This window comes from Pelodiscus sinensis, chromosome 4 (genome assembly GCF_049634645.1).
Source record: "Pelodiscus sinensis isolate JC-2024 chromosome 4, ASM4963464v1, whole genome shotgun sequence".
Taxonomy (NCBI): domain Eukaryota; kingdom Metazoa; phylum Chordata; order Testudines; family Trionychidae; genus Pelodiscus; species Pelodiscus sinensis.
This window is the reverse complement of record NC_134714.1, coordinates 106,205,942-106,226,687: the sequence shown is the minus strand read 5'-3', so window position 1 is coordinate 106,226,687 and position 20,746 is coordinate 106,205,942. Positions and strand designations below refer to the sequence as shown.

The 20,746-nt window shown below is 43.3% G+C and overlaps 1 protein-coding gene across 2 annotated transcripts in view; it reads left to right on the top strand.

Annotated features, from left to right (window-relative positions):
• The window catches only part of SWAP70 (switching B cell complex subunit SWAP70), an 84,802-nt gene that overhangs the window by 44,950 nt on the left and 19,106 nt on the right, over window positions 1–20,746 (top strand). For both annotated transcript variants that reach the window (XM_075927949.1, XM_075927950.1), the window contains 4 exons: window positions 3,173–3,400; window positions 12,930–13,076; window positions 13,647–13,755; window positions 15,261–15,442. In XM_075927949.1, coding sequence (XP_075784064.1) covers window positions 3,173–3,400; window positions 12,930–13,076; window positions 13,647–13,755; window positions 15,261–15,442 — 666 coding nt within the window. The remainder of the gene's footprint in view (window positions 1–3,172; window positions 3,401–12,929; window positions 13,077–13,646; window positions 13,756–15,260; window positions 15,443–20,746) is intronic.

Genomic DNA, 20,746 nt, shown 5'->3' with positions numbered 1-20,746 from the left:
CTTGCTTATATCAAGATCAAGCTGGAGAAGCCATGTTGGCCCGAGCATTAACATATGTACTGAGGCTTGGTAGTCCTTGTAGGATGAATGTATGAGAGAGCACACAATCACCCCTCTTCTCCCAAACCTCTGAGGAGAGACTGTGCAGATCACTCGAGGCTACCAATTCTATTCCTTATATACACTAATCAAAAAGTGGATCAATACTCATGCTGCAAGGTTAGGCAGTCTTGTGGTGAATCCTTATTTGTCCCACATTGAATTTTCTGTCAGCCATGCAAGAAATGTCCTGTTTCCTGATTTCTCAGAAGCATGTTACTAGGGCAAGGGAGGTTGCGCAGCATCAGTGACATGGAGAAGGGAGATTTTCAGAAGTGACCAAATGTCTCAGAAGCCTAGGTCCCATTGGCTTTCATGGAGACTTTGAGCTACTGAGGACCCTGTCACTTTTGAACATGGGACGTACTAAGTCACATAGGTACACTTTTTAAAGCACCTACAATTGGCCTACTTTCCACAATGGTTCCGCAGGACTGTCTACCAGGGCAAGAAGGCCTAAAAAATACTAATTGCATATGTGCAGAAAAGGGAATCTGAAAGTTACCTTGTAAGACTTTAGTTTGATGGTGTCAACCCCAAGCTGTTCTTATAGCTTGTGACCATCATGTACCCTGCACACACAGAAATTCAGTGATTCAGAGGAACCACTATTAAGAGCTCTTGCATGACTTAGTATCTGGCATAGGATGGAGGCAAGAGGCGGGATCCATACCCCAGGTTTTATGGGGCACGTCTACACTGCAAGGGAAGGTCAAATAAGATACACAACTCCAGCTATGTAAATTATGTAGTATGGCAATGGTTCCTCTTTCCCTGGCCAGTGTTTTGGCTGGTAGCTTTCCCCCTTTGCCAGGGTTGGGGCTTGCAGTGGTTTTTTGGGGGTAGGGAGCCCAGCCGCTCCTGCTGGGACTCCCTCCTCCGCTGTTTCTAGCTCTATAACTGCTACAGCTTTGACTCAGACTCTTGCAGTCTTTCTCTTTCTGTCTCTCCTTCTCTCCTCTCTCTCTCCTTATGTCCTCTCACTGTCTCCCCCGACTTGTAACTAGGGAGGCTTTTAAAGGCCTCCAGCAGGCCTGACCTGCTGCTAGCTGATCCTAATCTGCCTAAGCCAGCTCCCTGCCAACTTCTCTTAATTACCCTACAACCCTCTGTCCCTAAATAGCAGGCCTTTTACCTTTTGGGGACTGTCTTTTCCCTACTCTGTAGCATCCCTGTGGTGTGACCTTGTCATATTAGCTGGAGTTGCCAGGTGTCCGATTTAAAAAAAAAAAAAAAAAAAAAAACACACACACACACAAACCCCCCCCCCCCCCCCCCAGAAACTACTGAACATGTAAAATGTCCGGTATTTTCTGTTTTTCTCGGATGGAAGGCCGCTTGGGATATTGCTCCCCTGCTGCATCTGGTGGGCGGAGCGTGGGGATTTAAAGGTGCGCGGACTCTCTTTTGTGTAGTGGGTTTTCTTTTTTTGGCTCAACAACTTTGGTTCTTCTCTCTTTCCCCCCCCTTTTTTTTCTTTGCTCAACCAATTTTTTTGCTGCCATATTTGGTATTTTTTGTGAAAGTTACGTGGCAACCCTACTTATCTTAAATCTCTGTCCACACAGCGGGAGGTCGATGGGAGAAAACATTCCTGTCGGCTTCCCTTAGCCCTCACAAGGAGAAGGAGTACCAGTGCCAACGGGGGCACTCTTTGAGTTAAGTCTAGCGGGTCTATACAACACCTGCTAAATTGAACCCCGGAAGATTGACCATGGCAGTGTCTATCTGTGTAGTGTAGACGTGCCCATAGTTACCAGAAACACGGACCAGCTATTTTAGAGGCTGATTTGCCTCTTGTCTCCATAGGAACTTCTTGTTAGAGGCTGGTAGGCCATGGTGTACCATTATGACCTTGCTCCCTTTTGTCAGTCTTAAGTTGGCTGTCAGGGAAATGCTTTGCTTTTTTCTGTTGTCTTTGCCTCAGGCAATTAGGGCATATGCAGTAGCCTTGCCATGAAGCTGAGAGAAAAACACAGTAAGCCCTGTTCCCTTTATGCCTTTCTCTGATGTCTTGGACAAACCTGGCTTGTCTTCAGGACTTAGGGTTGCCAGGTGTCCGGTTTTGAACCGGACAGTCCAACATTTGAGCTTTCTGTTTGGGAAACAAACTGAGAAGATATAAATGTCTGGTATTTTCCAAATAAGATGTAATGTAGATTGTGATGTAATGTCAAGTGCGTCCGGTATTTTTATTGAAACCATCTGGCAACCCTATCAGGACTAGACCAACCCATCCTTAAAGTCTAATTACAGTACATCAAAGTGTTATGAATCTTCACACATAGGAAACTGAGGGTGGCCATTTTTATTGTATAGGTGTGCTTGTGGAAGGAGGAACTCACAAACTGGTATTGGTTAAAGATTTGTAGGGCTTTGTTATACATATGCTCAAAACACTGAATGAATTCAATTTTAAATAAATGTTATCAAGGTTTAGATCTCATCTAATCTCAGTAGAAGTGTTGTTACAGTTGTTTGACACATGATATGAAACGTATTAGGAAAATGAGAATTTGTTTTAGGAACGAATACATTTTCATCCTTTCATTTCTTTTGTATCCCTCCTGGTATCATAATACAGATTTTGGGAGGTGTCACCTGTGACCATTGCTAATGTATTCCCTTATCCAAGCTATTTCCTCTGCTCTTCCTTGTATGTTTTATTGGTTTACTTTTATACAATTGTATTGCTTTTGAAGCTTTCCCCTTTCTCACGTTAAATTCTGCATAATCTTGATGCCATTAAAGTATAATTTCCATGTATATAGCGCGTGGGCAGAAATCTCAATTTGAATGTCTGAACTTAGAAGTCTAAATACATATTTAAGCTTCTAAAAGTGAGTGCTCAGATTTTCTGGGGTGATGAGCAGACACAAACCCTACTGAAGCAAATAAGAACTGTGGGAGCTTAGAATCTTTGAAAAAGAAGCTGTTTATTTTAGGTACCTACATGGATATTTAAGAGACTAACCTAGGCTCTCAAATTGGAAAATTTTGGTCTAGAGCTTTTAAGTATATGAGTATTTTTAACAAAGAATTTAATGTAATTTTTGTTTCTCTTTCTTTACAGATTGAATACTTGCTTAAAAAACTCACTGAAGCAATGGGAGCAGGCTCACAACAAGAACAGTTTGAACATTACAGGATCAACTTTGGGGCTAGTCAAAAAGGTCTTTCCGCATGGGAACTGATTGAGCTTATTGGAAGTGGACAGTTTAACAAAGGGATGGACCGACAGACTATATCAATGGCAATTAATGAGGTCTTTAATGAGCTCATATTAGATGTGCTGAAACAGGTAAGAATTGCATGGAATGAAGTTTGAAAATAGTAGGTTGATGAGTTATTGAATAATGAGATTATTTGCAAATGAATTCTGCTGCCATAAACAGCAGTATCTTTGGCTGATGGCAGTGAACAAGCTTGAGGGATCTCCTAGTACTCCAGAGTTGATTTCTGTTAAGAGTTTGAATGTGGTTTATTTTTAAAAGAATAGCTACTATGTATGTTAGAGAGTTTGTGTGTCCCCATCTGTCTATCTGAGTCTGTTTGTTCAAGAACTCCTAAGAGCGAGGACTATCAGATTTGATGTGCAGCATCCTCTCATCATAACTTTAAATCAAGGTCATGCTTTGGTTGTGCCAGGACAATGGGATGTGAGGGAAATGCGATTGTTTCTCATCAAACAGAAAGGGATGGGTGAGAGAGCAGGGACAGTTATACTCACGAATGGCCATGGACAGACAGCGAATACCTCAGCTCTGGGCAGCATGGCCTCCAGCATCTCAGCCTGTCCTGGAGAGCAGCTGCCAGCCCCACCTCCCTGGACTGTCCTGGGGAGCGGCACTCCAGGCCACCCACAGTGAGAAGCCGTCAGGCAGCTTGCGAGCTCCCCTATCCCCACCCATCCTCAGTGAGAAGCTGGCAGGTGGCCTGCGAACCCCCCTCCCCCCCACTTCATTCCAGGCCAGTCCCGGGGAGAAACCAGCAGGTGGCCTATGCGGCTCCCTCCTTCTCCCCCTGCAGAGAAGCCAGTCTCATATATATATATATATATATGAGTTTGTCCATTTGTTTAAAAAAGCCTCCTAAATGGTAAGAGCTAGACCCACCACATTCAGTATGCAGCCTCCCCTGGTGAGGGGGGAAGCCATCCTGCTGCTGAACAGGTCCTGCCCGCACACTTCTGGCTGGTGTGTATACGAGTGGGGCCATTACAGCCAAGTGGCAGAGGGCTCCCTGCCTGGCTGTGGGACAGGTGACACCCAAACCCTACTGGCCCTGGGTGCAGGGAGACTGCAGTCCTGGCAGGGCAGAGCACAGACCTCAGCCAGGACTGTGAAGGAGAGTAGGAAGAGCCCCTTGCCACCCTTCTGTTGAATGGCTCCTTCTTGGCAAGATGGTAACAGGACAAAACATCCAAAGCACATAAGAGCTGGGTAAGTGAGATTACAGAAATTTAGCAAGGGAAGTGGGAGAAGATTTAATACCCCAAATAACTAGGTTTTTTTTTAAATTGACTAGCCAGTAAATTCAAATATCTGATAGAACATTGTCATTTACATCTTTCAACATCTACAGGAAAAAGGGTGCATCATTCTTTTGACTAGCTCTAACCACACTGGGTAGAACACAGCAGGTGGGTGCTTCTGTTAAATTATTGTGAATGAAGCAGTTAATACAACAGTTATGTTTTCATCAGTAGATTTCAATGCTAACAGCTAATTGAGATGATCGGGCTCATTATTTTGCTTGGAGCCAAATTGTCATCCCTTGTGCAGCAGTAAATAGGGTTGTAGGAGGACTAATAGAAAATTGAAAGGGGAATTCTCCCCATAACCTGGGAATAATGTACTATGTGGCTGTGTAACTCTCTCACATGTATGGTGTTCTTGGGTAATAGGAGCTTGAACTGGTCTTTCCAATGTGCTAATGGCCGTATTTGTTAAAAATAAATGTTTGGTAGTGTAAGTGTACCTGGTATGTTAATTATGCATATTAAAGCTTAGGGGATGGCTACTGATCTTCACTCATGCTATACTTGGATATATTTGCAATTGCCCAAAATAAGGGTTTGGTGAAAGCCGACTGTGGTGAGTCCTTTCTGTGTGGAGTGAGATGTAGGTTCTGAGGATCCCAAGGCCAGTCTGTTGAAGTCACCATGTCTAACTTGAAGACATGGAGTTAGAATAACTGTAGTTACATCTTTATGACACTGATATTTCCTCTGTGTGAAATACAAACTTTATTTTGGATCGGGTACTTTCAGACTCCTTCCCCCACAGAAAAGAAAAGGGAAGTGATCCTGACCTCAGTCTGCTTCACAGCAAACAGAAATGTGGTATTTCTCTGCATTCTGTTAATTACATTTATTTTCCACATAAACTGGACACAGTTGAAACACTGAACAACCTCCACGTCCCCGGCTACTTCTCCTCCTCACTGAGAGACAAAGGATGTAAAACTAGTTATCTAGAAAGGGAAAATATATGTTAAAAATTCCAAAGTTACATCACAAATAGTACTTCCTTACTGCCATTTATTTAGGGAAGGCAAAGAAGTTAGGCGTGTAGTAAATATCAATAATTAGGTCTAAGATTCCACAAATAGTTCCACTTCCAGTTTAATTGAGGAGAAATCATTTAGAAGTTTATCAAATGAGATACTCTTATTCTGCCTGAAGTCCTCCTGCTGTGTATGTGGATTGAAAAAGGAAGGAGAGAGGAGTTTAAAATCTTCTTGATGATAATGAAGATTGGGTATTATACATGTCTTATACAGATATTAGTGCACAATAAACTGCTGTGCAAATCTAGCCTGCCTACTAACTGACCATGCTACTTGGTACTAAAAGTGTCATAATGTGCTTTGATCTACAAATTACAGTAGATCAAAGCACATTACAGCACCAGCTAGTAGTGTATGGTCAGCTAGATTGGGTTAAATTTACACCTGTTTTCCTGAGAGGCAACTGTAGTTACATTTAGTACATGGAAACAAGCCCTTGGGGGGGGGGGAGAGTTTTTTGGGGTTTTTTCTTTTTAAATGTAAAGTGGATTGATTACATGTAAGGAAATCCTGGACCCACTGAAATCAATAAGAAAATGGCTATTTACTTCAGTGAGGTCCACATTTTGCTCTGTGCCCCTCAAAGATAGTATATTAGCAGATTTTTCTGGGGTTGTTTGGGTCCTTAACTTGATTAAGGTTTTTTTAAAAAAACAAATACAAGGAAAAATGTACATAGTTTATTTGAATGATTGTATTTTTGAAAAATACAGCATTATTTTTATTTTGGATTTTTAAAAAGGAGATTGGAATTTCCATTTAAAAAAAAATTAAATGGAAAAATTTTAACATTGTATAAATTTTTTGTTCATTCCTATATACTTTTCTCATTCACTATGTTTTAATAATACGAGCTTATTTGGTGTCAGTAATATTTGCTTCTAGTTTTCAAACTTTAAGTATTGATTTAGCAGTGCCAAAACAATGCACCACTCCAAATTTTTCCATTTTATCTCTTTTCTGTAAGGTTTATTGAGAAGAAATCCTATTCCAGGTTCATCCTATTATTCTAGCTCCTCTTGGTTCAATCCAGGGATGAAAGAAACTTAAATTTCTTACAGGTACTGTTGTATCACAGCTCTTCTTGTGGGAGCTCTTAGGACAGGAGGATGGGGGCATTGTGATACAATCATATCTGTAAGAAATTTAAGTGTGCGGTGGAGTGTGGGGCAGATCAAGGCAGGGAGTTGGGGAGCGTCAAAGTGTGGCAGGGCTCAGGGCAGGAGGCGGGGCTGTGCAGGATGTAAGAATCATGTCAGGAGAACATTAGAATGGCCACACTGGGTCAGACCAAAGGTCCATCTAGCCCAGTATCCTGTCTGCCGACAGTGGCCAATGCCACATGCCCCAGAGGGAGGGAACACAACAGGTAATCATGATTGATCCATCCCATCATCCATTTCCAGCCTCTGACAAACAGACTAGGGACAACATCCCTGCCCATCCTGAGTAATAGCCATTGATGGACCTAACCTCCAAGACTCAGGGTAGGGGGCTGGGTGTGTGTGGGATGCAGGTGTCCAGTTTGGGGAGTGAGGAGGGGTTCAGTGCAGTGGGCTGTGGGAGTGAGGGATGCAGGAGTTGGGTTAGGAGGGGCTCAGGGCAGAGGACTGGGGGGTGCAGATAGGAACCCCTTCTACTCACAATCCTGATTCCTGTGGCTAAGAGGGATTGATGTGGCTGGGGGTTTGAAAGGGGTGTGGGAGGGGGAGGGAGGGAGAGAGAGAGAGAGAGAGAGACTGAAGCTTCTCACTGTTCCCCTTCCTGTGCCTGTCAGGGAGTGAGAGCAAAGTGCACAGCTTGTCTGCCCCAGCCAGTGTGAGGAATGCTGCAAACTACACTTTCCCCTCACTCCCTTACAGTAATGAAAGGGAACAGCCAACAGTGTCCCCATATGAATCAGGACGGGGGGGGGGACTTCAGCTCTCCCACCCTCACTAAGGGAACCTGTAGGAAGGGAGGCTCAGGGCTGGGGCTGTTCTGGATGAGGTGGGGCATGCCCCTGGCCAGCCCCTTTCATATGCCTGACTGCTCTCTGCTTACTTCAGCAGCCTGTAGCAGAGCCCTGGGAGCCAATCTGAGAGTGTGCACCGTTTCCTCCTGGAGCTGAGTGCCGCCTGCCATCTGGCTCCCTCTTACCGGAGTGACACAGCAGGGGCTGTGGCTTCCTTTCCCTTCTGCTTCTGTTTCTTTCATTTACTGAGCTATGTTAGTTTTGAGGACTGTACTTGATTTGGTGCCTCAGTCACTTTTCTGTTTGATTTCATAGAATCATAGAGCAGAAAGAGACCTCAGAAGATCATCAAGTCCAGCCCTCTGCCCGAGGCAGGTCCAATCCCAACTAAATCAGCCCAGCCAGGGCTTTGTCAAGCTGAGACTTAAACACTTCTAGGGATAGAGATTCCACCCCTCTCTAGGTAACTCATTCCAGTGCTTCACCATCTTCCTAGGGAAATAGTTTTTCCTAATATCCAACCTAGACCTCCCCCACTGTAACTTGAGACCATTGCTCCTTGTTCTGCCATCTGTCACTACTGTGAACAGCCTTTCTCCATCCTCTTTTGAATGTCCCTTCAGGAAGATGAAGGCTGCTATCAAACCCCCCTCACTCTTCTCTTCTGCAGACTAAACAAACCCAAATCCCTCAGCCTCTCCTCATAGGTCATGTGCTCCAGCCCCCTAATCATTTTGGTCACCCTACTCTGGACCCTCTCTAATGCATCCACATCCTTTCTGTAGTGGAGGGGGGGGAGGGGGGCAGAACTGGACACAATACTCCAGATGTGGCCTAACTAGAGCTGAGTAAAGGGCATAATCTCTTCTCTGGATCTGCTGGCAATGATCCTTCTAATGCACCCTAATATGCCATTAGCCTTCTTGGCTACAAGGACACATTGTTGAGTCATATCCAGCTTCTCATTCACTGTAATCCCCAGGTCCTTTTCTGCAGATCTGCTACTTAGCCATTCAGTCCCCAGCCTATAACAATGCCTGGGATTCTTCCGTTCCAAGTGCAGAACTCTACACTTGTCCTTGTTGAACTTCATCAGATTTCTTTTGGTACAATGCTCTAATCTGTCCAGGTCACTCTGGACCCTATCCTTGCCCTCCAGTGTATCTACCTCTCCGCCTAGCTTAGTGTCATCTGCAAATTTGCTGAGGGTGCAATCCATCCCCTCAACCAGGTCATTATTAAAGATGTTAAACAAAACTGGACCTAAAACAGATCTTTGGGGCGCACTGTTGGAAACTGACCGCCAACCTGACATCGAGCCGTTGATCACTACCCATTGGGCCGGATAGTCTAGCTAGCTTTCTATCCATCTTACAGTCCATTTATCCAATACATATTCCCTTAACTTGCTGGCAAGAATATTGTGGGAGACTGTATCAAAAGCTTTGCTGAAGTCAAGGTATATCACATCCACTGACTTTCCCATATCCACAGAGCCAGTTACCTCATCATAGAAGCTAATCAGATTGGTCAGGAACGACTTGCCCTTCATAAATCCATGTTGACTATTCCTGATCACTTTCCCCTCTTCCAAGTGCTTCAGAATGGATTCCTTGAGTATCCTCTCCATGATATTTCTGGGGACTGATGTAAGGCTGAGTGGTCTGTAGTTCCCTGGATCGTCCTTCTTCCCTTTTTTAAAGATGGGCACTACATTTGCCTTTTTCCAGTCATCCAGTATCTCTCTCAATCTCCATGAGTTTTCAAAGATAATGGCCAAAGGCTCTGCAATGACATTTGCCAATTCCCTCAGTACCCTCAGATGCATTAAATCTGGGCCCATGGATTTGTGTACGTTTAGCTTTTCTAAATAGTTCCTAACTTGTTCTTTCCCCACCAGAGGCTGTCCACCTCCTTCCCATACTGTGTTGCCTTGTGCAATTGTCTGAGAGCTGACCTTGTCCATAAAGACAGAGACAAGGAAAACATTGAGTACGTCAGCTTTTCCCACATCATCTGTTTCTTCCCTCATCTAGTAAGGGCCCCACACCCTCTCTGATCACCCTCTTATTGCTAACGTGCCTGTAGAAACCTTTCTTGTTATCCTTCACATCCTTTACTAGCTGCAATTCTAATTTCACTTTTGCCTTCATGATAACACCCCTGCATTCTCGAGCAATATATTTATACTCCTCCCTAGTCATCAGTCCAAGTTTCTACTTCTTGTAAGTTTCCTTTTTGTGTTTAAGCTCACCATGGATGTCCCTGGTCAGCCAATCTGTTCGCCTACCATATTTGCTTTTCTTGATGCGCATCGGGATGATTTCTTCCTCTGCCTTTAATAAGGCTTCTTTAAAATACTGCCAGCTCTCCTGGACTCCTTTCCCCTTCATGTTAGCATCCCAGGGAGTCCTGCCCCTGAGTTCTCTGGGGGAGTCAGTCTGCTTTTCTGAAGTTCAGGATGTGTATTTTGCTACTCTCCTTTCTTCCTTTGGTCAGGATCCTGAAATCTACCATCTCACGATCACTGCTTCCGAGGTTGTCACCCACCTCTACTTTCCCTACTAGTTCCTCCCTGTTTTTGAGCTGCAGGTCAAGCTGCGCATGGCCCCAGTGAGATTCTTCAGCACTTATTGGGGATAACTTCTTGATACATTCTCCAAAAACTTCCTGGATTGTCTATGTACTGCTGTATTGGTCTCCCAACAGATGTCAGGGTGATTAAAGTCCCCCATGAGAACCAGGGCCTGCGATCTGGAAGCTTCTCTCAGTTGTCCGAAGAAAGTGAGAAGTAACTAAATCCTTATGTTGCTTTAAGAGGTAAGAGGAAGCAGCTCTACGCCAAATTTGCTGGTCCTAGCTCTTACCGTTTAGGAGGAGTTCTTGATCACACAGACAGTCTCTCTAAAATATAGTTTTGACTAGGCAGAAACACTACTTTTATTTTCACTTTCTCAGTCTTACTAATTAAAGTTTGTAGAACACTGTTTTTGGGATCATAAAAGGCTTCAGCTTTTGGGTGTGGGTACAGTTAGCTGATTAAGGCAGTGTAAGGTATTTTTGGAGAGAGGAAGAACCGCTTCCAGAAGGTGGAAGTTTTCTTATTTCCAGAGTTACACAGACAGTAGGGTGTGTGTGTATATAGCTAAAATATCTATCTAGTTCAAGGCTCTACATCTACCACTTGGGTAATCTTTCGCTATTGGCGTTTCACAACATTTCTCTGTCATGAAACATTATGGAGAACACATCCAGCAGATTAATATGCTAGTGCTAATAATGATGATAAAAAGGGTGGTGGTAAAATATTATCAGGCTCCAGAGAGTGCAGTATTATTTCAGTTATTTGCAAATCCGGAAAAAGGAATCACAAATTACTTTCATGAACTAAGCAACAGCTGATGGAATCGCGAATTACAAGGAGTGGAAACGTGTAAGAATCAGCATTTAGGGCCTAGTGTACATTGTCAGTCTTGGATCATAACTTCAGAGCCCACAAACAAAAAGCAGAACAGTGCTACCAAGGGTGCACAGTGCACTGGGCATGGGTAGTGGTTATAAGAGGCAAGGGGCAATACTTTCTCTTGGTCTTTGTGCTCAACTGTCCCCCTTTATATCCCTATTCTGACAGTTCCTATAGGCTCCCACAACAGGCTGTTACAACCTGGTCACTCTTCCATGGAAGGGCATTTTGTAACTTTAAAGTGAAGTGCCTTCTAAACTTAATATCATAACTTTGATCCTGTGAAAGAACCATTGAGTGGTAATGAAGCCATTTAACAGACATGTGCCAACCCAGAGGTATATATGGTCTGTTTCTGAATTTGCAAAAGCAGTTGTGCATTACTGTAATAAGTCTATAGGATCTTAGTTTAAAAGTTGATTTAAATTTTTCATTAGTTTGTTGCCGAAAATTCTAAGATCAGACTGGTTAAAAAAAAAAATCCTTGCATAGGTATTTAGATGCACAATCGGAGTATTCTGCTTTAGCCTTAAATGCTTGGGTCTTCAGATGTAGAGTTTCTTAATTAAATTTTTCCAAAGACTGCCCTTCTCTAAAATACACATTTTAGTTTTAATTACTACAGTATAAAAACTTGCTTGCCAAGTCTCCCTGTCCTTTCTGTCTGTTCTTGCTGCTGTAATCTTTCTCTCTTCACCCCCTGTTGAAGAGGACCCTTAAAGAAAGAACACCCCTTTTCTTCTAGATCAAAGTAAATAAAGGGAAACTCATTTGTCCACCTGTTTGACGAACTAGTCTTAAGAGAACCTTCCACCAAAATCAGTACTTTATAAGATATAAAATCCCATCCATCATCATCATCAACAACCATGGGCTCAACACCCGTTGGTGTCCAATGCCTCCCTCACTATTTCCTTCCATTTTTCCCTGTCCAGTGTGGAGTGGCTTTGTTTCTGTAGACTAGCTATGCAGCAATCTACTATATATAAAATCCTTTGGTATGACTAAAATCTTTGGAAACATATTTTTTGCACATAAACATATGGTGAAATTTCATAAACATGTCTTTTGTTTTAGAGATCACACAAAATAAATGAGGGTTCCCTTTTTCTAAAAGGAATGGACTTTGTTATGAACATACTAACCTGTTCTGACTAATTTAAAATAATACCTTTGTTTCAAAAGTCTCAGAGGGGTAGCCGTGTTAGTCTGTTACTGAAAAAAAACTTAAACAGTTTGCAGCACCTTAGAGTAACAAAAATGTAAAAGGTATCATGAAGTTTTGTTTCAGTGTGTTAAATATGTAGTAATCTGGAATGATTACTTTCTAAATGCTTGAGTACATTTAAAATAAGAAAATATGAAACAGAAGAGCTGCATCATGTATTCCGTAACATTGAATGTTGTATTCAGATGGACAGCTGACTTGCCATTACTACAACATGTTTGCAAATTAATCTCTCTCAAACTTCAGGATATATGAAAAAACCTATCACTGATACTTTTAATTCCTAAATGTACTGCTTTTAATTAGGTACCTACTACATGTCCAGTCTTCCATTGTATGCCAATCAGGCATACAATGGAAAACATGCTCAATTTTTTTTTTAGGAAAAAAAAGGTAAGAGTGTTTTATCAAATGCCATTTGCTACATTTGGGTTCAAGGTTTTAGCTGGAAGGGGGTGAGCTGAGAGAGAAGAGAAGAGGGAGAGTGGGGGAGATGGAGGGACCTGGAGTGGAGCAGTGGAGGGGGTATGAGTGGAGTCACAGGCTGGAAGGCTTGTCTCCCCAAGTGGCAGCGTCATTTATCACCCATGTCAATGGGTCATTCCTTTTTTCAGGGATATATGTTAAAAAAAGGTCACAGGAGGAAAAATTGGACAGAACGTTGGTTTGTCCTAAAACCAAGTAGTATTTCATACTATGTGAGTGAAGATTTAAAAGACAAAAAAGGAGACATCGTGTTGGATGAAAACTGCTGTGTAGAGGTAAAAATAAATTCAACTCTCTCTAATTACGATTTTTTTTTTTAAACTTAAACAACAAACAGTCTGGTAAAGGCGACGAGGAGTCCTGTGGCACCTTATAGACTAACTGAAGTGTAGGAGCATAAGCTTTCGTGGGCAAAGACCCACTTCGTCAGATGACTGGAGTATTTTAAAAAATGTATTTTGTGATGAACTCCGAGTGTGTCTTCAGAGATGGCGGGATTTGTTCTCTTCCTTCCTACCCGCCCCCCCTCCCGCCTTGTACATCAATAGGTCATTCTGTTGGGCTATGTGCCCAGGTTTTATTTTCACAAAGATCATTTAATGAAACAGTTGGTATATGCACAAATGAGTGAGTGAAGGGCAGCAAAAAATTTTCAGTTTTCCATGAAGAGCAGTTTTGCACCTCTATGTAAAACGGCAATTATATCCCAAACTATAATATGCAAATAAAATAATATACTGTTGTATGTCTTCATAACCTGTACATGTGACTGATTGGTGTATCAGTGGCATGAAGTGTATAGTATTTAAGTTTGCTGGACACTAATACTTTGTTTTCCATTCTAGTCCTTGCCTGACAAAGATGGAAAGAAATGTCTTTTTCTTATCAAATGTTTAGATAAGAGTTTTGAGATTAGTGCCTCTGATAAAAAGAAGAAGCAGGAGTGGATTCAAGGTAAGGTGGCTTAAGTCTTAGTGATGATGTGCAAGTTAAAGTCCTGCTTCTGCATGGCATTTAAGCATGTGCTTCAGAACAAGACTTTCAAAAGTGATTAGTGATTGGATGGTGCCTCTTGGTGTTCCCAGATTGAGACATATCAAAGGGGCCTGATGTCCAGAAAGAGCTGAGCACCAATACACTGAAAATTGGGCCTCTTCAAGGTGTCACATTGAGGCACCTAAGATCACTACTCACGTTTGAAAATCTGTCTTAAAGGCCTTTCATAAATGTTATCCTGTAGGAACAAGTCATCTGGAATTCTGCATACCAGCAGTTTGCTTTCAGTAACCGATTTGCTGCATGCTGTGGAGGATGCTAACGCAAAATGAAACCGATTACTTTTATTTGTTTGTTCATTTCTTTCTTTCTGTTCACATACCAACTTGATCTGTGATGCAGCCACATTTTTAGTGGTTTGGTTTGTTTGTTTTTGGTGGGGTTGAGGAGAGCTCCTTCATCTCAACACCTTAAAACTGGTTTTTACTTTTGAGGTAAAATTGTCTAGTGAACGCAACATAGGGCTGGGCACCAGGAGCTCTTCTGCTGCCTTGTTGTGTAGCCTTGATCCGATCCATGAGAAATGATTTCAACGAGTGGCAGGTGCCAGCAGCAATCTGGATTTTAGTCTGAGTCCACTCTAACAGTCTCTGGACGAGAGTGAAGAAAAGCCAATTAATATCTGTTCAGCACTTTGAAAATTCAAAGCGCTAAGTAGTATTCTTCTTCCTTCCTTGTTTAGAGCATGTACTTAATTAAAGCTGCACAAGGGGTGTGTGGTTAGCTATTACCCAATCCTAAAACAGTACATTATTTCACTCTTCTAGTTAAAAAAAGGATCAAAATAGGAAATAGAAAAGAAAGCAGTCCTGTGTAGTTTGTGCTTCAGTAATCCTGAATATAATTAGATCAAAACCACTTTCTAGCTGACAGAATTTAGTTCCCTTTTAGCAGTAAGACGTGCAGCTCACATAAAATGCTATGAACTGAAATGTGAGGGAATTCCAGAAATTGTGCCATCTGACACCATGCACCTGAGAAACAAGAGGGGTTACAATCTGGATTAGAAACACTGAGAAAATGGCCTAAGGATGTGGCGAGAAATTTGTTGTCACTTCCTATGGTCTTAACTCTTACAATAAGTTACATTCATACCATCTTAATCTTGCCAATGCCCCTTAGAAATTGACATTGAATATGGAATAATCGGTGAGGATATTGGAACTACTGGACATTTCCTCTCTTTGGGATACAGACGATATTGCAAAATGTAGAAAGACAGCACACTTATTTTTTTCTTGTCATTGGTTAACTTAACAAGAGAGTGTGGGAACGGAGTGAGAGCATTGTGTGAGATAACAGGATAGCTTTTTCTCACCGAGACTATCCAGGGTCTAGTATTTCTCCAAACTGAAGTTCTTTCATTGTCACTTTTCCTTTTAATCACGTGGACGCCTGTACAGCCATTCAGACCACTGTGAACCTGCTGCGGGTGGGCAGCCCTCCACCTCACAAGGAAGCGCGCCAGAAAAGGAAAGAGTTGCGTCAGAAACTGCAAGCTGAGCAAGAGGCTTTGGAGCAGCAGATGAAAGAACTCCAAATAGCCAATGAGAACAAGCAGCAGGAATTGGAGACAGTGAGAAAGGTGGGGGCAGGCTGGCAGCTTTCAAGGTTTCACATTGTACTGATCAGACCAGAACTTTGCCTAGAAAAGTGTTAGTTTGGTTGAGATTGAGTTTCTTGAAATATTAATGTTTTACACATGCGTATGCTTTATGCATCCCTCTTCCTGGGATGAGGCATACCTGGGTGGTCGACAAATACCTTTGATGTCGGCAGGGGAGCGTCCAGACTATCGCGCTGAGCCGACAAACAGCTGATCAGCTGTTTGTTGGCTCAGCGCGGCAGCCATGTAAATTTAAATGAAGCGGCGATTATTTAAATCACCGCTTCATTTTACTGTGTCGGGTAGCCTAATCTACATGCCTCTGTCGCCAGAGGCATGTAGTCTAGATGTACCCTTCGGTGAATCTACACTGCACCCATAGCTCAAAATAAACTATGCAATTTGAGCTATGCAAACTGCGTAGCTTATTTTGAGTTAGTTTCAAAATAGCTTATTTCAAAATTTGGTGTGGTCTACACAGCACTTACTTTGAAATAACCCACTATTCCAAAACGTCCCTTACTCCTCGTGAAACTAGGTTTACAGGGACATGAGAATAGCGCGTTCCTTATATTTAAAAATGACGGGCATGCTCAAAAGATGCAGAATAGCGATTTTTGGGATTCAGGAGGGACCCTGAAATAGTGCTGCAGTGTAGATGTAGCCTTCTAGAGTTTGACAGAGTTTCCATTAAGGTTTTCTTAGTTTTGATGGATTACTAAAACCATCTAAGTGCGGGGTGGCAATGGACAAAGAGAGGAAAACATCCCACCCCAGCATGCACACTTGAAATATGCTGCAGAGACCTTGTAATCCTATTGGAGCAATTTTGGGTAGATTGAGAGCTCAGACAAATGTATTGACCTTGAGTGCTTTGCTCAAACTCATGTTTTCTCATAAAATTTGGATCAACTTTGCAGAGCGAGAGATTCAGAGAGCTGGAGTGCAAATATTAGGAGAGAGCTTTAGAAATCAATGTATTGATTGCAGATGGTAGAGTTGCCTCCATCTGTGTGACTGCTTGTCTGTGAGGCATGGTGAATGTTAAATGATCCATTCCACCTACCTTAACCTTTACGGCCTCCTCTCTTACAGTCACCTCTCTTACAGCTGCATCTCAGCTATTATCTAGAGTTCTTCCTGTCAGCCTTACTGCCAGTCCGGACCCCTGTGCTGTAAAATGCAGGCAGCTGCCTTTTCCACTTTTAGAAAAGGCAGGAGGGCAGGGAAATATGCTCATTTCCTCAGAAAAGAAAAAATGTGTGTCCCAAAATTGCACTTGCCATTTCATGACCAGTGATAGGCCTTCAGTCTAATTATTTCATAAGCCATCAGTGTTTTATACCAATAGGAAGGGGGGAGTCCCATCTTCTTAGTGGGACACAGAACTTTCCACTAGTTCTGGTCAGTTCAGAGACAGCCGACCTTAAATTCATGACGACACATTTGTGTAAATATCACTTTCAGTGTTTTTCAGAGGTTTCAAAAATGTGTTAGCCATAACCTTCTAAAGTGGCTTTCTAGCAGATCTGCAGCATGTAGAGCATGTGGCATAAAAGTTTTATCTGCACTCCTTTGGGAAGACCTGTATATATCCAATTAACTCACGTGTGATCATAACTCATGAGTAGCTAAGCCATGTGAAACTCTCTTGGCTCTCCATTTTCTGTTCTGTCCTTTCCTCCCTCCCACTCACCCCTCCTCTTGCTTGTCACACACATTTTTTATTATTTGTTAGTAATGTTGTACTATCAGTATGTGCCATGCCATACAACATGTGGAAGGAGACTTAGTCCTTGCCCCACTGTTGTTACAAGCTATTAAAATGACATTTGTAGTCAGTAAGATGAAAAGCTGAACTGCTCTACTTGTAACCTTGCCTAAATTTCAATTGATTTTTGTATTTCTAGTTAGTGCACACTTGCCTCATTTCTCATGCACCTTCATAAATAGAAAATATCTGATTTATTATCTATTATTAAGCTATTATGATTAGACCAGATCAAATTATAAAGTAGAGTGACTGGACATAGACAGCAGAGAGTCACTCAGACTTTGAATTCATTACATGTATGCAGTCTGTGTTCCTGATCCTGAAAATGAATAGAGAAATTTAATTTTCACTTAGTGTACTTAAATTTAATTTTACAGTAAACTACATGTTTAATGGGTTTAAAATTATGCTAGTCTGTGAGAAGAATATCATTGTTGTCAATTCTTGTGACTTTGTCATACGTCTTGTATTTGGAGTTTTAAAAAGTCTCAGCTCCTAGAATCTCAGCTTTAATTTAAAAAGTAAATTTTTCTCTCTCATGATTGTGGAGAAAAGTCTAAAAATGTGTCCTGAGTGTATGCTGTCAGCACAAACTCAAAAGCAAATGAAAATAATTCAAAATGTATTTTAAAAGTCTGGTGGTAGTTGTGAGCCTGATTTGCATTTTGAACACCTCAGTTCGGTAATACTGGAATATGGGGCATGAGTTTCTTTACCTTGCTCTGAATCTGATAATAGTTATTTTCAGGGCTCAACAAATTATACAATCTACTCGCCGATGGCGAGTAGATTGTAACCTGGAAGAGCCAGGTTCCGGCGATCTGCGCATGCGCAGATCACCGGACAATGTGGCTGGCAAGTGGGGCTCGCAGCGGTTCAGCGAGCCCTGGTTATTTCTGTTCTGATTTGATTCTTACCCCATAATTTTAAACATGGTAATGTGCCAAAATACAACGTCTGCCTTAGCCCACATTGAGTATTGCCTATTAATATCATTTGTGAAACTTATCCAGCAGCAAAAATCCTGGGCTTTGAGTTCTGTTTGCTATTACTTAAGTCAGGGTGGGCAAAAGCCTCTCAGCAGGCTGGATTGAGCCCGCCTAGGGTTTTGATCCAGCTCGCGAAGCAGTTCTGGGCCCTGCCCCCAATGGGGGGGGTCCCAACCTGTGCCACACGTGCCATGGAGGAGGGAGGTTAGGCTGTGGTGGGAGGAAGCAGAGCTGGGGTTGAGGCTCCTCAACAGGCCACATGGTCCAGGGCCAACTGTGGTGGCTGAAGTACCTCTGAGGCCAGCCCCGGGTTGTGTGGCTGCAGCAGTAGTATCTCTGGCCTTCAGGGCCGGCCCTGGGCTGTGTGGCTGCCACAGTGTTGGGGCCTCCCTCTGGGTGGCCTAGATAGCATGGCTGCAGTCGTTGTTGCAAGGGGACACGAAGCGAGGTAAGGTCCCCCTTCCTGCCCAGACCTCCTCACCTCAAAACCTGGCACTCCCAGCTTGCTCCGACACCATCTCTTGTTCTTGGACCCTCTCTCCTGGCCACACATTGCACCCTCCTTTGTTCCTGCTCCCTCCCCCTGGCCAGACACCCTATTCCAGCCGGCTCCCTTCCAGATCCTGCACCCCATCCCTATTCTACTTGCTGGCAGCCCTGTCTCATGCACTGTACCTTCATTTTTGTCTCTACCCCAGAGCCTAAGAAGGTCCATAAAATCCACTAACTTCAGAGCCCCAGACAAGTAAATCTGGTCTATGGGAAACCCTGAACCTCACTCTCCCCCTTCCCTTCATCCTGTGAGGCTGGGGCACCAGAGGAGTGAGGTGTCTCAGTTGGGGCCACATCAGTGAGTGTTAGGGTTTTTTGGAGGAGATTTTTTGCTTCTCACTTGTGTGGTCCCCAAATGATTTTTCTGTGAGTCTGTGACCACAACTCAAAAAGGGTACCTCACCTCTCCCATAAATAAAGAAAACATTGAAACCTTTTGTGTTGGACATAATATTTAACTTCATTTTAAATAAAGTTTGATAAACTAACATGACAGTTAAAATGCTAAATCTTTCATAATTTAAATTAAACTGTTCTCACTAGCTGCAGTTGGTTCAGAAAAGGTCACTATACCCAGCAGGGGAGTTCTCAACCCTGCCCCTTCTGGCTCGGCCCACGGCCCCTTCTGAAATTTGTGAAATGGCCCCCTTCCAAAATGATTGCCCACCCAGACTTAAGTGCTCAAGAGGAAGAAACCCAGCCAGGGCTTTGTCAAGCCGAGACTTAAAAACCTCTAGGGACGGGGATTCCACTACCTCCCTAGGTAACCCATTCCAGTGCTTCACCACCCTCCTAGGGAAATAATTTTTCCTAATATCCAATCTAGACCTCCCCCACTGTAACTCCCACCCCTGACTAAGGCTAAACCAATGAGCAGAGGCTTCTAGATTTCAAACCTTGATTAGAAGCTCACAGCTTCCAGCTGCTGGCCACAGCGCACACTCTGTGGAGAAGGGGGGGGGGGAAACCCAGACAAACACAAGCTCAGCACACATCAAGAAACCCCCAAACACAAACACACACTGCAGACAGCCACCTCCCTCAAGGGTCCTGTACTGGCTTCCTCCTTTACCTGGAGAACTCCCTCTCAAAACTCCCTGTTAGCAGTCCCTGGTCTCTGATTCACTGCTGTATAAAGCCCCACCCCCTGATTAAGGCTCAACCAATGAGCAGAGGCTTCTAGATTTCAAACCTTGATTAGAAGCTCACATCTTCCAGCTGCAGGCCACAGCACACACTCTTTGGGGGGAGGGGAGGAAAAGGGAGAGGAGAAAAAAAGGGTGAAATTTACTCCCTACTGAGGCCTGAGCACCTATTAAGTCTATGTTTTGGGGCCATAAGTGAGCAGGGCTGGCAGCTAACTTTGGGCTGGATGAAGGGGGAAGGGTTATGGGAAGCCAACCCTCAGTGCCACCCAGACCATGCCACATGGGGCTCTGGCTACTGCTTCTGCTGTGGTACTAGTGGTGTTGACCTGGAGCCCTGGGCTCTTTTAAATGACCAGGCCCTGGGGAAACTTCCCACTTTCTGTTCTCCCCACCTGTCAGTGTCCCTGTAAGTGGGACTTATGTGATGCAGAAGGCTAGGTTGTGGTCTGGGTCACATGGTGCATGTTTCACACAAAGTACCCACCATACTTTGTTTGCCATAGTAATTTTTCTGGTTCCTAAAAACCTCCTATTATTTCCTCAAGCATGAATATCTATGCATCTGTACCCTGTTCAGAGGCAGTGTCTGGTGTGGAGGGGTACTGGGATGTGAGGGCCTGCCAGGCAGCAGTGAGAGAAAGCTGATTGTAAAAATCTCTACCACCAACCTGTAGCTGCAGAAGCAGGATCAAGTTCCTCAGGTGACTCAGTGTGAGTGGACCTTGACCACCTGGAGTCCCCCAGATGTCTACAGGGATCCATATGGATGCAGGGCTTAGCTCGTGTAGACACTTGAAAAATCATGGCCTTAGATTCCCAT